The following is a 13734-nucleotide window of genomic DNA, read 5'->3' as shown; positions in this document are numbered from 1 at the left end:
TAGGCTAACACGGGTCAGCCTCACCAAAGAGCAAAACAATGGTCCAAGGTTTTCAGGGTCTTCTCCTTTTCCTCTGCTCGTAAGAGCTGTCTCTTTTGTTATCAACAGTGGCTTCAGTCAGCCCTGCTCACTGGGTTGTGGGCACAAGGGGTGGCAAAAATGCATATCAGTTCTAAAGAATGTTAACTAAAACACAAAAAGGAGAACTTCTCAGATAACTGTGCGAGGATGGAAGAGTAACAAAGTTAGTGCAAGGAGTCCCGTGAAAAGAGGGCCTAGTGTCGTTAGTCCCAAGTCCTGCCCCCCTCCTATTTCACAATTACGGGGCGTTCACATGCTCAAATCAATCCATCTCAGGTGGTTTGAAGTGCCCCAGCAAACATCTTTACTTGGTATTGGCATATGATCCTAATTATGAATATTTTCTGTGGGTTCAGTAGCCCTGAGTCATACTTCTATTGAGACATGGACTTGTAGCATTCCCCCTCTTTCCTTAGGGGTCCATGCACTTCCTCCCACTTTCCCTCCTTTTCCCTACTTCTCCTACTACAATGGCTGCTCTTCCCCAGACATCAAAGCAATTTCATCAGTGGAATGGTTCCAAATGAGGCTTAAACTCCACCTGCTAACGATAGAAAGGGTGCCCTCAGTCCCCCATCCAAAGTAACCATTACACCCAATTTGCGTGCTTTCAACACTCAGGACTACACCATGTACATTTTAATTGGGTAAAATACTGATCTTAAACTCTTAATGTTAAAGATATTTACATGTTTTCCTCCTTTCCATGTTCATGGTATATGGTCCCATTCTTACCCATTCATCATCCATTCTCCCTCATCCAATCTAACAATGCTCTTTTGTAAAGGTAGAATACCACAGGTATGTGCTCTCTGTTACGGTTTATTGTTTGAAATGATTCCAGAGTTTTGAAATAAATACAAATATGTTGCCTTTGGGAAGGATTTTCCTATCCATCTACTTAGGTCTTTTTTGGGCTTCAATGTCTATAGACCCTTGCCCAGTGGCCCCCGCTCCCGGCCTTAAGCCACCTACTCCCTCCAGTCAGATTCACAGGTCCAAAGATTTTCTATCTCTCGTGGTTTTGCAGCAACCTCCAGGATCTGGCAGAGCACCTTCAGTAGGCAATGCCTTCCTCTTGCCTCCACATTGAGCTCTCTCCTGTGGTTACCTATAAGGCTTGGCCAGCTGAAGCTTCTAGGCTCTCCATTGTGTGGCCTATATGGCTTGTTTACCAGTGGTTTCACAGCTCTCACCAGATGGACTCATTTGGCCAGCTCTTGTTTGTACTCTGGCTTCAGACAACCTCTTGGTCAAGGTCTCCAGCAGGCTATTTGCTTAATTCCCCCATGCAATTGGAAGCTTTCCCACATTGAGTCCTGTGTGATGAATACTGTGGAGTCCTCACAGAAACTGTACCTAAAGTCTCCTCCTAGGTGGCATGGGGAAGGCAGCTGCTACCTGATTCTAACCCTGGTGGTGGTATTAGCCGTGAGGATCACCTCGGAGGAGAAGGGCCCCATGCGAATAGGAGGACTCCATTGGGTGAGGCACAGTATTTATCTTCCTCAGAGGAAGAGATGTCAGTGATGCCAACATATATAATGGCTTGTTGTCAGAGTGAGGTTTTCTGTTCCAAAGCAATTCATTCTGGGGATTGCAAAAACTGTCCTAATCAATCGTCAGGCGTAAAGTCCCTGCTCCTAATGTTATCCACATTTATAATGGTGAGAACTCTTATAGTCAACGAGAGAGCGTTAAATGTGGACATCAGAACAATACCATCTTAGGTTCTGATAAAGCCAACTCACCTTTGATTCCAAACCAATCATTGACTCCTTTTAAAATTCCTCCTGAAAATGTAGTCAATAATGGAAGTGAAGTAGTACATTTAAAAATAATGTGCAGAAAGAAAAATATAATTTGCAAATTGGGGACTTCAAGTTCCACAATGCCCAAAGTACTGGGACTAGGAAGAGGGATTTGAAGACACTAGACCGGATAGAGGAACGCTCCTTTCCTGATTGGCGTGGGCTGCGGGAAGCAGAAAGAAGCATCTTACTGTACAACGGGAAGCAGAAGACACAGTGGCAGCGTAGCGAACTGACACGTATGCAGCACTCAGTGAGTTCACTAGTATTGCGTGACCCCGGAACGCTCCGTAATTGCACGCTGGCTACTATCAAGAAAATTGAATACCTAACTAGGTGTTAGAAAGTTTTCACGCCTGGCATGCACGTATACCATGGCAGGGACTTTGTAGTCATAGTCCTGCCCGGTGAGTGGTCCAGGAAGAAGTTATTGAAGTACTGTGTTGCGGTTAAAGACTGTGAAGAAGAAGAAGAAAAAGTGGCAAGGCCACTACAATATTTTGCGAATCATTGTGGAATCATCGTGACTATCAATGATCTGTGGAAGTGTTTTGTTCCCTAGGAAGAGGTTGTGTTGAACTCTTTGCTACAAGTGGAGAGATAAAGATTTGTCATTCCTTTTGAACTGTTGGAAAGTCCAAGTGAGAGACTTTTTGGAGCAAGAAGAACCTTGTAGTAAAACAGAGTTTTCCTATTTTGAACTGTTAATAGAAATTCCTGCTTTGAACCTGGGGAAGGGAACATTACCCAAGTTACAAGGCTTTATGTTGGACATAACTGTTATTTTGTTATATTTGAAATGCCATTTATTACCCTTATATGTGTGTTGTGGGTATAGGTGTGAGGGACAGATTCCTTTTGTTACAGTGTTTCCTTTAGTTTATTTTGATAGGCAGGGAAATCCTCTTCAGGGTAGGGATAGTGAGGCATTTATCAAACCTGTTTAAGTTAATAAAATGGTATCTTATGAAAAACATTTAGAAAGTTGTCTGCCTCACATTTCTGATCCCCTCACACCTACCTGGTCTAACAACCTCCTGTTTCTCAGCTATTTTACAGTGTGCCTTAATTGGCTTGACCACCTCTTGCATCATACTTCTTTTATGCCTTTCACTGATCTGCAATCAACTCCCAGGAATTCTGTCCTTAGCCCCTCAAGGTCTGGAGTGATGTGCCTCTTTTTATAGTCTGGCTTTAATGTAAATTGTATCAATGAGAGCATTACATGTTGGGTCCTTTCCCCGTTAGCGTGTATTACTGCACTTAATGCATGTCTAACGCTTCCACCTCCTCTGCATGTCTATGACTGGTGTTCTCATTCATACTCAGGTGTTTTGATTCTCCAATAATCTAATTCTGCATGTGACCTGACCCCTCTGGTTGGTGGGCTAAAATAGTTTGTTACAGTAAGTCACGTACACAGTAAAATGTGGTTGTAAGATCACCTTGGAGAAAAAGGTTTTAAATAATATTATTGCTTGGCCTAAACTAAGTATACTTTCAGACTGACTGGTAGATTGTAATTTTAAATGCATAATGTTATTGAAGGTTTAATTTTCAAAAACATTTTGTATTGCTCTGTCACTTTAATGAACTAAGATACAGTTTTGTACTCTGTCGCTTTAAGGGCCTCATTACGACCCTGGCGGAAGACCATGGTGCTATTAGCACCATGGTCCATGCCGGTAAGTTACCGACTCTGCCATGGAGAAAGGGGGAATTACCACCCCATTACAAGGTTGGCGGGGCGGTAATTCCCCCTTCCTCCTTGGCCCTTCCCCATTCCCATTTTTGCCCCATAGGGCTCAATGGGAATGGGGAAGGAGATAAGTATGGTGACGCAAATTGCGGCACCGTAATTAGCACCAAGGTCCCTTTGCGGGTCCCTACTTTAAAGGCTGGTCTACACCAGCCGTTAAGGTCGGGTCCCGCAAAGGGACCTCGTAATTAGGCGCTAATAGGTTAACGGCGCCGCAGCCTTTTACGGCGCCGTTAACCCATTAACGCCTGGGTCGTAATGAGGCCCTAAGTGTGGAAATATTTAAGGCCGCTGCGTCTGCCAGTCACCTGATGTCTTGCGAAAACCTGGAGTTTCCATGCGATCCGCAAAGGGTGAGCGTTGCCAGGTTTTAAAGTTCAAAGTTTTAAAAGGGGCCTTTCACCCCCACTTGTGGCCCGAGGGGTGTTTCTTTGCTTACTGCGAAACATTGAACGCTCAACTGCTTCTTTGCTTAGATCAATAGTCTGCTGAACACAATTCAATCGGGTACCGGCATGATGGTACCTGAGCGGCCCAATGCTTCATTGGCCATGGCTGCAAGTAAGGATGTTCCTGCACTGTCAGCATACTCGGGTGAGTGTGTATGCTTGATCTCTGTTATTTCCAGTGTTGCTAATGGTTTCTCTTCAGGCCCCAATTCATGTTCCATGCTGGGGCTCACGCGCTCAAGTTGAACTTGTTACTGTGATCTGCTCCGTGGGTGGATTCACAAATGGGAGTGGGATCTCTCCGAAAATTGCATGCTTGTGCTGTAATCAAAGCAAAGCTTTCATGGGGCCAATTTTCTCAGGGTTTATTGCCCTTAATATTGTTTTTCCCATGTGGAAGGATAACTGAAGGTACTTTCTAGTGGGAGATACTAGAGAGCTCTCCTCTCAGTGTGCGGCTGCAAAGTACCTGTTGGGGCTCACAAATGATTACCCACATATCCCGGGAAAAGAGCAGCTCCTCAGTGGGAGCAGGGCAGGTCGAGGTGGAAATTCCCATCTGTTGGGGGTATGGGGTTCCGGGGAAAGACTCCCCGGTCGGGGCGGCTGTAAGGCATTTTGCACCATTGTGACTGCCTCAAGCCCTAGCCATGCTTCCCCATTGCCCAGTCCTGGGGCTCAAAGCCCATATCCGTTGTACCTCAGCATGTGAATTCATCACAGAACCTAAGAGTTTGCCAGCTGTGGGTGGCTGAGAGTTATACAGGACGATCGTTCAGGAGTGAAGGAAGCAAAGGAGAAAAAGGTTTAGTCAGCAAAAAGGTTGACGGGGCAGCTAAACAGAGGGATGAGTTTGCTGCAGAGATGTGTAGAGTGTGAAGAGATATGGGCCAGGAACAGATAACCACTGGGATGAGTGGGTGAGGGTAGAGGTGTAAATGTTCTATGAGATGGAGAAGGACTGGCCCGATAGGCATGAAGCCATCTAATGAAGGGAAGAATCATGGATGCCAATGTTACAGAAGGTAAACAGTAGAGGGCGAAAGGAGCAGGGAAATTAATCAGCATGAGAACTGATGAGAGTTTAGAGTGACGAAGCTGGGGCACAATTGCGTGCCTTTTCTGTAGTGTGCCTGCTGCAGAACCTGGGGTGTAGGAAGCAACCACATAGTCCAATCGGTCTCCAGGTAGGATGGAATATGGCTGAATATTACACACGCAAGGACTTTGGAGTAGTGTGTAAGGTGAGAGACAGGCCAATAGTTAGCAGGTCATTTGGGATCAAGTGGAGGGCTTTCTGAGGAAGGGTAGAACATTAGCGATTTTGTACCAAGCAGGGAAGATCATAGATGCAAGAGAGGTTTGAAGCCGTGGAGAAGAGTAAACACAAGCAAGAGATACTAGGTATTTGTTTGTCTGTGTTTAGGTGGGGACCATGGAAAAATAACATGGGTTGGTGACCCATTAGACTGGAACCGGCTCTATTAAGGGTGGGGTTGGGGAGAAAAAAGGTTGGCATGAGGGACGGGAGAGTAATCAGAATAACTCTGATTTTGCATATTTTAGAGTGGAAGCAAAAGGCACAGTCTAAGAGGTATGCAGTAGAGGAGGTTAGCATGACCTACTAGTTAGAAGATAGTTTTTGGGGATGGAGCGCAGAGAGGTGAGGAGGTTAGTATCATAATAGGAGTTTGCCTAGTCCAGGACAGTCTAAATATATTATTTTTTAAACTATGAAACTGATTCATGAAATCATGTTCAAATACCATATTGCAAATGCATGAGCTGAAACTTGGTGTGCAAATGTTTCGGGATCTGCTATTCCTCATGTCCTGAGTTCATGAACAAGACACTATTTGAGTTTTCATAAACACACTCCCTGCGCAGTGTTCCTAAGCCTTACATTGTACACACATATAGTACAAAAAGGAGAAGGTTGTTATGGTATCACCTGATGTATGCAACCATCTGTTTGTTGCCAGGGTTTCTTTGCATCCTTCAGGAAAATCACTTCATTGTCGTTCAGTTTGTACAGGTGAAGCGACTTCAAAAGATCTGGGAGTTCCACAAACGTTGCAGCTAACTCCTGAAAGAAGGAAAGGGGAGAAACAACAAAAATAAAACAACAAACAAATATCACACGATGCAGAGAGGAACATTTAATACATAGATGCAAGCCTATCATGTAGCAAATCAAGCAGGAAGCTACATAGTCAAAGAGTCAGCACCTGACAGCTGTAGGCCTAAAAATGTAATTTGCCCACGGCTGCAAGACTGAACACCGGTGCAGAAGAACAAGTTACTTAACCCTGGTAAAGTTCTTTTGACTGGATGTTCCTCCCACTTATTCCTCATTTTATGATATTTTCGTTTTCAGCTTCAGCGGCTTCTGAAAAATATTTCTTCTCGGCAGAGGGCGCTGTGCATCGAGACAGTCGACCCGATGTCCCTCGAGGGCCTCCATCTTGGCTGACGTCATCGAGTACATATATCACCCGCAGCGCCCGCTGGCTTCAGTTCTGTTTTTTCGCCACCAATATGCAGAATTACTGCCAATGATAAGTGCCTTAAATGTATCACACCTTAAAAGAGAGTAAATTCCAAAGCTCGGAAATTCTACAGTTGGGTAGGTTGGGAGGGCGATGAGGAATACGTGGGAGGAACATCCAGTTGAAAGACCGTTACCAGAGTAAGTAACTTCGAATGGATTGTGTCCTCCCACGTATTCCTCCTCTTACGATAGACTCTCAAAGCAGTATTAAGTTCTTTTGGAGGAGGGAGGAGAAATTTGAGAGGTTCATGTTTGTCAAGAATGGTGCATAGAACTGCCTTCCCAAATCTTCCCTCATTGTTAGAGGTGTCTAAACAATGTTTTGTGAACGTGTGGATGGTGGACCAGGTAGCTCCCTCGCAGATGTCCTTTATCGGAACTCCCCTCTGAAGGGCAGAGGAAGTTGCCATGACCCTAGTGGAATGAGCCCTTAAGCCTTCTGGGGGATCTTTCCCAGCTAGCCTGTAGAACTCTGAAATAGCTAGTATGATCCATCTGGATAGAGTTTGTTTGGTAACTGACTGACCAAGTTGGTGTCCTGTATAGCCAATGAAAAGTTAGTTGTGCTGTCTCCACTTTGCCATTATTGAAACATAAACGCTTAGCGCTCTCCTTGGATCGAGTCTATGAAATCCTTCCTCTTCCTTGCCAGGATGAGGTGGAGGATAGAAGGCCGGAAGCACAATTTTCTGTTCTAAATGGTAATCCGATACAATTTTAGGTAGAACAGAAGATTTGAACAACTGCAATGCAAAGATTAAATTCACCCTTGAAGTCCACTTTCTTGATGTCAAAGTGACCCTGAAAAACAACCGACAGGAGACCACTATCTATAGGAAGCCTACTGATGTAAATAACAGCCTTTTCTACACAAGCCACCACCCGCAACACCTTAAAAACAATCTCCCATTGAGCCAATTGTTGAGAATCAGACGGATTGTGTCTGAAGAGGAATCCTATAGAAAAGCAGAGGAAGAACATATAAAACGCTTCAAAGACAGAGGCTTTCCAGAGGAGACCCTACTCCAAGCAGTAGCGAAAGTCAGAACAAAAATAAGGACAGAATTATTGCAACCAGGCTACAAGGCTCAGAAAGATCAATTTCCACTAATTTACTCGTCTCAATTTTCAAGACAAAGTTTGCAAATTAAAAGGATCGTCATGAAAAACTGGAAAATCACAAGATTGGACTCACAACTTCGCAGATTGTTCCACAACCAACCCCCGATGGCCTACAGTAGGGGCCGGAATTTGAGAGATGCACTAGTGAAAGCCGAAAAAGTAGAGAAAACTAAAAAATTCTTCCACGCAAAACCCAAACCCAAACCCAAAAAAGGAACATTCCCATGCTTAAACTGCTGTCATTGTAATAATGTTCAGAAGGGAAACCTCATCAGACATCCACACACGTGGCAAAAAATTGCACTTCGTGATTATGCAACATGCGACAGCAAATGGGCAATTTATGCCCTATCTGCCCATGTGGACAATACTATGTAGGGCAAACCACGAGGAGAGTCAAGGATAGAATCTCGGAACACAAATCAAACATCCGAACACAAAACACAAAATCTCCAGTATCCAGACATTTCTTGATAAAACAACGCACTATTTTGCAACTAAGATTTGTTGTTCTGGAACTGATAATCAGACCGGCGAGAGGAAGCAACCTGCAACAAATCCTAGCTCGCAGAGAAATGTTTTGGATCCACAAATTGGAATCCCTGGAACCAAGAGGCATGAATGAAGAATTCTCATTAAACAAGTTTTTATAAATACCACAGATGTCCACATAGCTAAAGTATGACCCTCTTATGATCAGATGACCAGGCGCAGTTTGCAATGAGATCACTTGTAAACCAATGGGTACGATGGCTACATTAAATAATGTTTACAATTAAACCTTTATTTTCCCAATTTGGACACACTTTGAAATACATAACATACCTCTAAGGAGATTCCTCTAGATTAGAAACATTCCTAACATTCTACTCTTCCTTTTTCTATTTTCCTACTGCTCGACTCTTTTTGCCTTATTTTGGCATTACCATTTTAACTTTTCTCCTAATATCACTCATGCGTGGTCAGATGGAATGCTATAAACATAGCACAATTGTTATATAAATAATATAATTGAAGTAACTAAAATTGTGACAAAATTGTGGAATGATGGCTACCACCATAAAAAATAACTAATAATTGATTAGCATCACAACCCTGCACCATCGAGCATCAAACTATGTGATTAGCTGAAAGCTGGCATCTCATATTTTGAATCATATTTTAAATCCAATTGTATGTGAAAGGTGCACTTTGTGAGCAAGAGTTTCATTCTTGCACATGGCTCGTAATACATGGGTATCTCTATATGCCTGCACCATACATACTTTTGCGAACAACACAGAAGAGTGTAATCAGCTCCACACTACATGTCCCATAAATCTCTGGAACGAGCGTACAGACGTTCCAAACAGACAATGTGTCGTTTATCACACAGCTGTTTCCTAGCAACCGCTTTTCTTTCTGACACGGCTGCGAGGTCGGATTAATTTGTCCCATAAACACGAACGCTAGACTTACTTCTTTCACCACGCGCAGATGGTCTAAACAGCCACTGAAAGGGGGTCCTCTCCACCACAATACGAGCGAAGATACAGTGTTTCAACTAACTAAGGTGAGCTAAGACCAGGGTGTAAAAAATCATTATGTAGGCAATTTCTAGCGAGAAGAAATCTACAGCAATTACTCAATATGCACAGCGCATTATCAGGGTAATTCATAGAATTCAGCGCACAAGTGGCGCATGCGGCTGGCCCACAGTGTCCGCGTGCAACCTTCTGCGCCAGCCGCGTGCGCTAAAATCCATTTCCGCGCACAGCGTATTCATGGATTTTAACATCCAAAACCAGCCGTGGCGCATCAACCCTGCAGCAGCGCCAGTTACGCCCTCAACCCCTCCCCGTGCGCCATGTACAGCGCACAAATCCCATACATGGCGCACAGGTTCAAAACCTCGAAAACGCCTGTAAAACTCCCCGCGCACCCCTCCGAATACACGTACCCCGCTGCGCGGGAAGTTTCACACGCGATTGGCCCTGTGCTAGCGGGGTACGTGTATTACTGGGGATCGCGCAAAGCTTCACACGCGATTGGTCCTGTGCGAGCGGGGTACGTGTATTACTGGGGTTCGCGGGAAGTGTCACACGCGCTTGGCCCTGTGCGAGCGGGGTACGTGTATTACTGGGGTTCGCGGGACGTTTCAAACGCGATTGGCCCTGTGCGAGCGGGGTACGTGTATTTCAGGGGTGCGCGTGAAGTTTCACACGCGATTGGCCCTGTGCGAGCGGGGTACGTGTATTTCGGGGTTTAGCGTGAAGTCTCACACGCAATAGGCCCTGTGCGAGTGGGGTACGTGTATTTCAGCGGTGCGCGGGGAGTCCTACACATGAATTGGCAGTGTGGGTCCTCCCAGGTCTTCCCTCTACACCCTCCACTGCCCCTGCAGGCAGCCCACACCACAGGGGACTACCCTGCACCCCTGGTCATGTCCCGCAGGCAGCCCATCCACCATGGGCATGCCCCCTAGCCAAGCCACATGTCACCTTGCAATATGATCACCAACTCATGTCTACCTGCACCCCCACCCCCAGCAGTGAGGGCCACCTGCCAGCAGGCCCCCACACATGTCCCCCTGCACCCCCAACCCCCAGCAGTGAGGGCCACCTGCCAGCAGGCCCCCACTCATTCCCCCCCCCCCCCCAACATGTCAACATGACCCACAATCATGGCCCTCATGGCCACCAAAATCCCACGGCACGCCACCCCTGCCCAAATAACCAACCAAGCATAACCCCACATTGAAATGCACATTACATGAAACAACCCAAATGGCATGGATGTACATCAACACATGTCCATCACACACACACACAATGGGTGCGAGTGAATGTGAAAACCCACATCGTGACATGCATGAAACCAATTAGAGAATACCACACATTGAAGTACGGGAACAAATGTATTGAACAAAAAATGTGGTGAAAGAAAATCAAATACCAAACAATGGACATAAGGAAAACAATGCAGAATGTCACATAATGAAAAAAAGGAAATCAGAATCCAAAATATATGAAATCAAAAATGTCTCCAAAGTCTCCTTCCAACAAAGCAAATCCAAACAGAAACGAAAAAAGTTAAATCCATTGCTCCATGGAAAAACCAAAAAAGAAAATGCCGATAAATCCACACTCCAACTATTTACAAGGATGAAATCCTGGGTCCATGAGCCCAACTGTCCAAATGAAACCTACAAAAATACACTAACTAATGAAGAACTATATACAAAAATGTGGGGTATTGTCCAAGCACCCCAAAAAAAAAAAGAAAACCAAAATGAAACCTAACACTAACTAACCAACTAACTATTTACAATGGCAGCGGGCTAGTCCGACGGCTCACTTTTGGATGTCTCGGGCCAGAGCATCATCGAACTCCCGCTCAATGTCCTGGGGAGGCGGTCCCCTTCCAAGGCCCCGAGGGTTCGCAGGGACGATGACATGTTGGCCTCCAACTCCCTGTGAATTGCCCCGAGGCACTCGGCCCGCCTCAGTGCCCTCCGCATGGAGTTCTCCGCCCTGACCATTGTGAGCCGTGCCTCTTCCGCCCGCTGCCGCTCCGCATCTATGGCGTGGCCCAACCGCTGCCACATGGAAGACACTTGCCATCCTGGGTTCTCCTGCCCTCTGGCCGATGCCTGCCCCTCCGATGTTGAAGGCCCCGAGCCATCATTGCTCCCACCATGTTGCTGCTGCTACTGTGCCTGTGCCTGCGCCTTGGCTCTTGCTGCCTGCACGTCCTCCTCTGGCTGGGGTGCAGTTGTCGTGGTGGCCACCCCTGCTGGACGTCTGACTCCCGACTGTGGCAGGGATGTGTCCTCCACCAGCCTGGCCGCTGTGTGAGAGGCAGCTCCACAGGGTACCCAGGTGCTACATGGGTGGGCAGATGGCATGGAGGACGACTGGCGCGTAGGGGGTTCAGGTGAGGAGGGGGGGTCGCAAGAAGGACCAGCACGCAGAGGAATCCAGCACTGGTGACCCGTCCCAGTAGGTCAACGCAGTCAAAGAGGCATCCGAGATGACGTGCAATGTCTTCACGAAAACACTGCAGGTCAACTTGCATGCCCCGTTGACGCAACGCTATCCCAGTCAGGACAGGCTCAACACGGTCCCGGATAGTCACGTCCGCAGGGAGAGGAAGGGCAGTTGTTGTGCGCCCATCCCCTCCCTGAAAACGGGTCTGGACGTAGGCATCCCTGCTGGGGCCGGATGATGCAGTCACAGGATCAGGGACAGGATTACACACAGGCACCTCTGTGGAGGCCTGTGCTGCCTCCTGTCCCTGCCCCTGCACTGCACCACTGGCACCAGTGGAATCCCCCACCTCCCCGTGTGTGTCCCTTCCACGGCCTCCTCCTCCTCCTCCAAACCCCCCACCAACCTGGATGACTCCATGCCATCTTCCTCTGTCGGACCCTGTGGGGTCTCAGCTGCCCCTTTTGCTGCCGAGGAGTCCATCTCCAACCTCCGCGTCTTGGACCTACCCTTGGCAGCTGCGGCCTGGGACGCGGCACCAGACTCCTCACTCCCCGAAGAGATGACAATCTGGGATGGGATCCGGGCCTTGCGTCTCCGGCTGGTGGTGCGATCTCTGCCGCTTTGCTCCACAGCACCCTCTCCGCCCTCTTCATCAGTTGAAGCTGCAGACAGGGAGAGATAGAACACAGGCATCAGGGCACTGTACAATGGACTGAAACACACATGACAGTTGTACATGAGTGGCAGTGTCAAACTTCAGACATCGCATCACACTCCCTAACACACATGTCATTTCTACTCACACACATGAGCAATTCCACAGCAATATTGCACCTGCCAGCACCATCCATACACATACAACAGCATCAGCATCCGAAGGTGAGCCTGACGCCACATTAAACACGGGGAGTACACAACACATGCACACACACCAACAAACTTACATGCATGTGTGCATGTCCACCAACTGTCAGAGTGATGAGATCGCCATCCATGTCACATCTGGCATTCAGCCTTCTACATGTCAGTGCCACATGCATCCATGTTGCATCACAGTTGCACACTTGTCAAATACACACACATGCACATGTACACAGTGCAGATACATGCAGCTGGAACCAACATCCATGTGTGACACCACAACCATGCCAATGTACATACACAGTAATTCAAACATGTGTGCTCCCACATCTGCATTTGGCCTGCATGCTTACCCACACATACACCATCCATGTGTCTCACACATGAGAGGACTTGCATGTGTCAGCCTCACGCCCCTGTACATACACATCCATACATGGCCCTACAAAAACAAATGTGCAACCTGCACACTACAGGCACACCATGACACACCAGCATCCAATCAGTATGCATGTACACTTACCGCTCGACTCCAGGCGGGTCTCCCTCTCAAGGACCTGGACGTGGAGTGCTGGGCATATGCGTTCCGGGACCCTGATTTGGTGGTCGGACAGGTGGCCCCGGTGCCCCTTGGCATCCGCTGCCTTCAGAAGCGCCGGGCCTTGTCGAGGGTCCTGCACCTGAAGTCCTCCCAGCGCGTCTTGACATGTTTGATGTCGCGGACTGCCACCCCCTCCTCGTTGATGGCAGTCACGATGTCCATCAAGATCCTGGTCCGTCCTTCATAGTCGGCGCAAGAACTTCCAAAGAGGGCATCATACTGCCCCAGGACTTGGTCCACCAGGACACCAACTTCCCTGGCACTGAAGCTGGTGACCCTCTGCCTCTCTGGCTGGGGGTTGCCAGTGGTGCCAGATGGTGGTGTGCCCGACATGGCAACCCCAGAGACAGGTATTGGGTGGGCAACTGGGTCCTGGGGCTGGGCTGTGGAGCGATGGTATCCCAGTCGGGAGTCTTCAGTTCCAGCAGGGGTCGTCACAACAACTGCACCCCTGCAGATGGATGATGTGCAGGCAGCAAATAGCAGGGCACGTGGGCAGCAGGCAGGGAGGCAGCAGCAGATGGCAGG

General features: G+C 47.5%; 1 protein-coding gene across 3 annotated transcripts in view; it reads right to left on the bottom strand.

Annotated features, from left to right (window-relative positions):
- AKAP11 (A-kinase anchoring protein 11) overlaps positions 1-13734 on the bottom strand; it is a 555220-nt gene that overhangs the window by 371534 nt on the left and 169952 nt on the right. For all 3 annotated transcript variants that reach the window (XM_069640774.1, XM_069640773.1, XM_069640772.1), the window contains one exon: positions 6052-6186. In XM_069640774.1, the coding sequence (XP_069496875.1) occupies positions 6052-6186 (135 nt within the window). The remainder of the gene's footprint in view (positions 1-6051; positions 6187-13734) is intronic.

This window comes from Ambystoma mexicanum, chromosome 7q (assembly GCF_040938575.1).
Source record: "Ambystoma mexicanum isolate Mex_15411 chromosome 7q, UKY_AmexF1_1, whole genome shotgun sequence".
Lineage (NCBI taxonomy): Eukaryota > Metazoa > Chordata > Amphibia > Caudata > Ambystomatidae > Ambystoma > Ambystoma mexicanum.
Note: the sequence above shows the minus strand (reverse complement) of the source record. Positions and strands in the feature narration are given on the sequence as shown.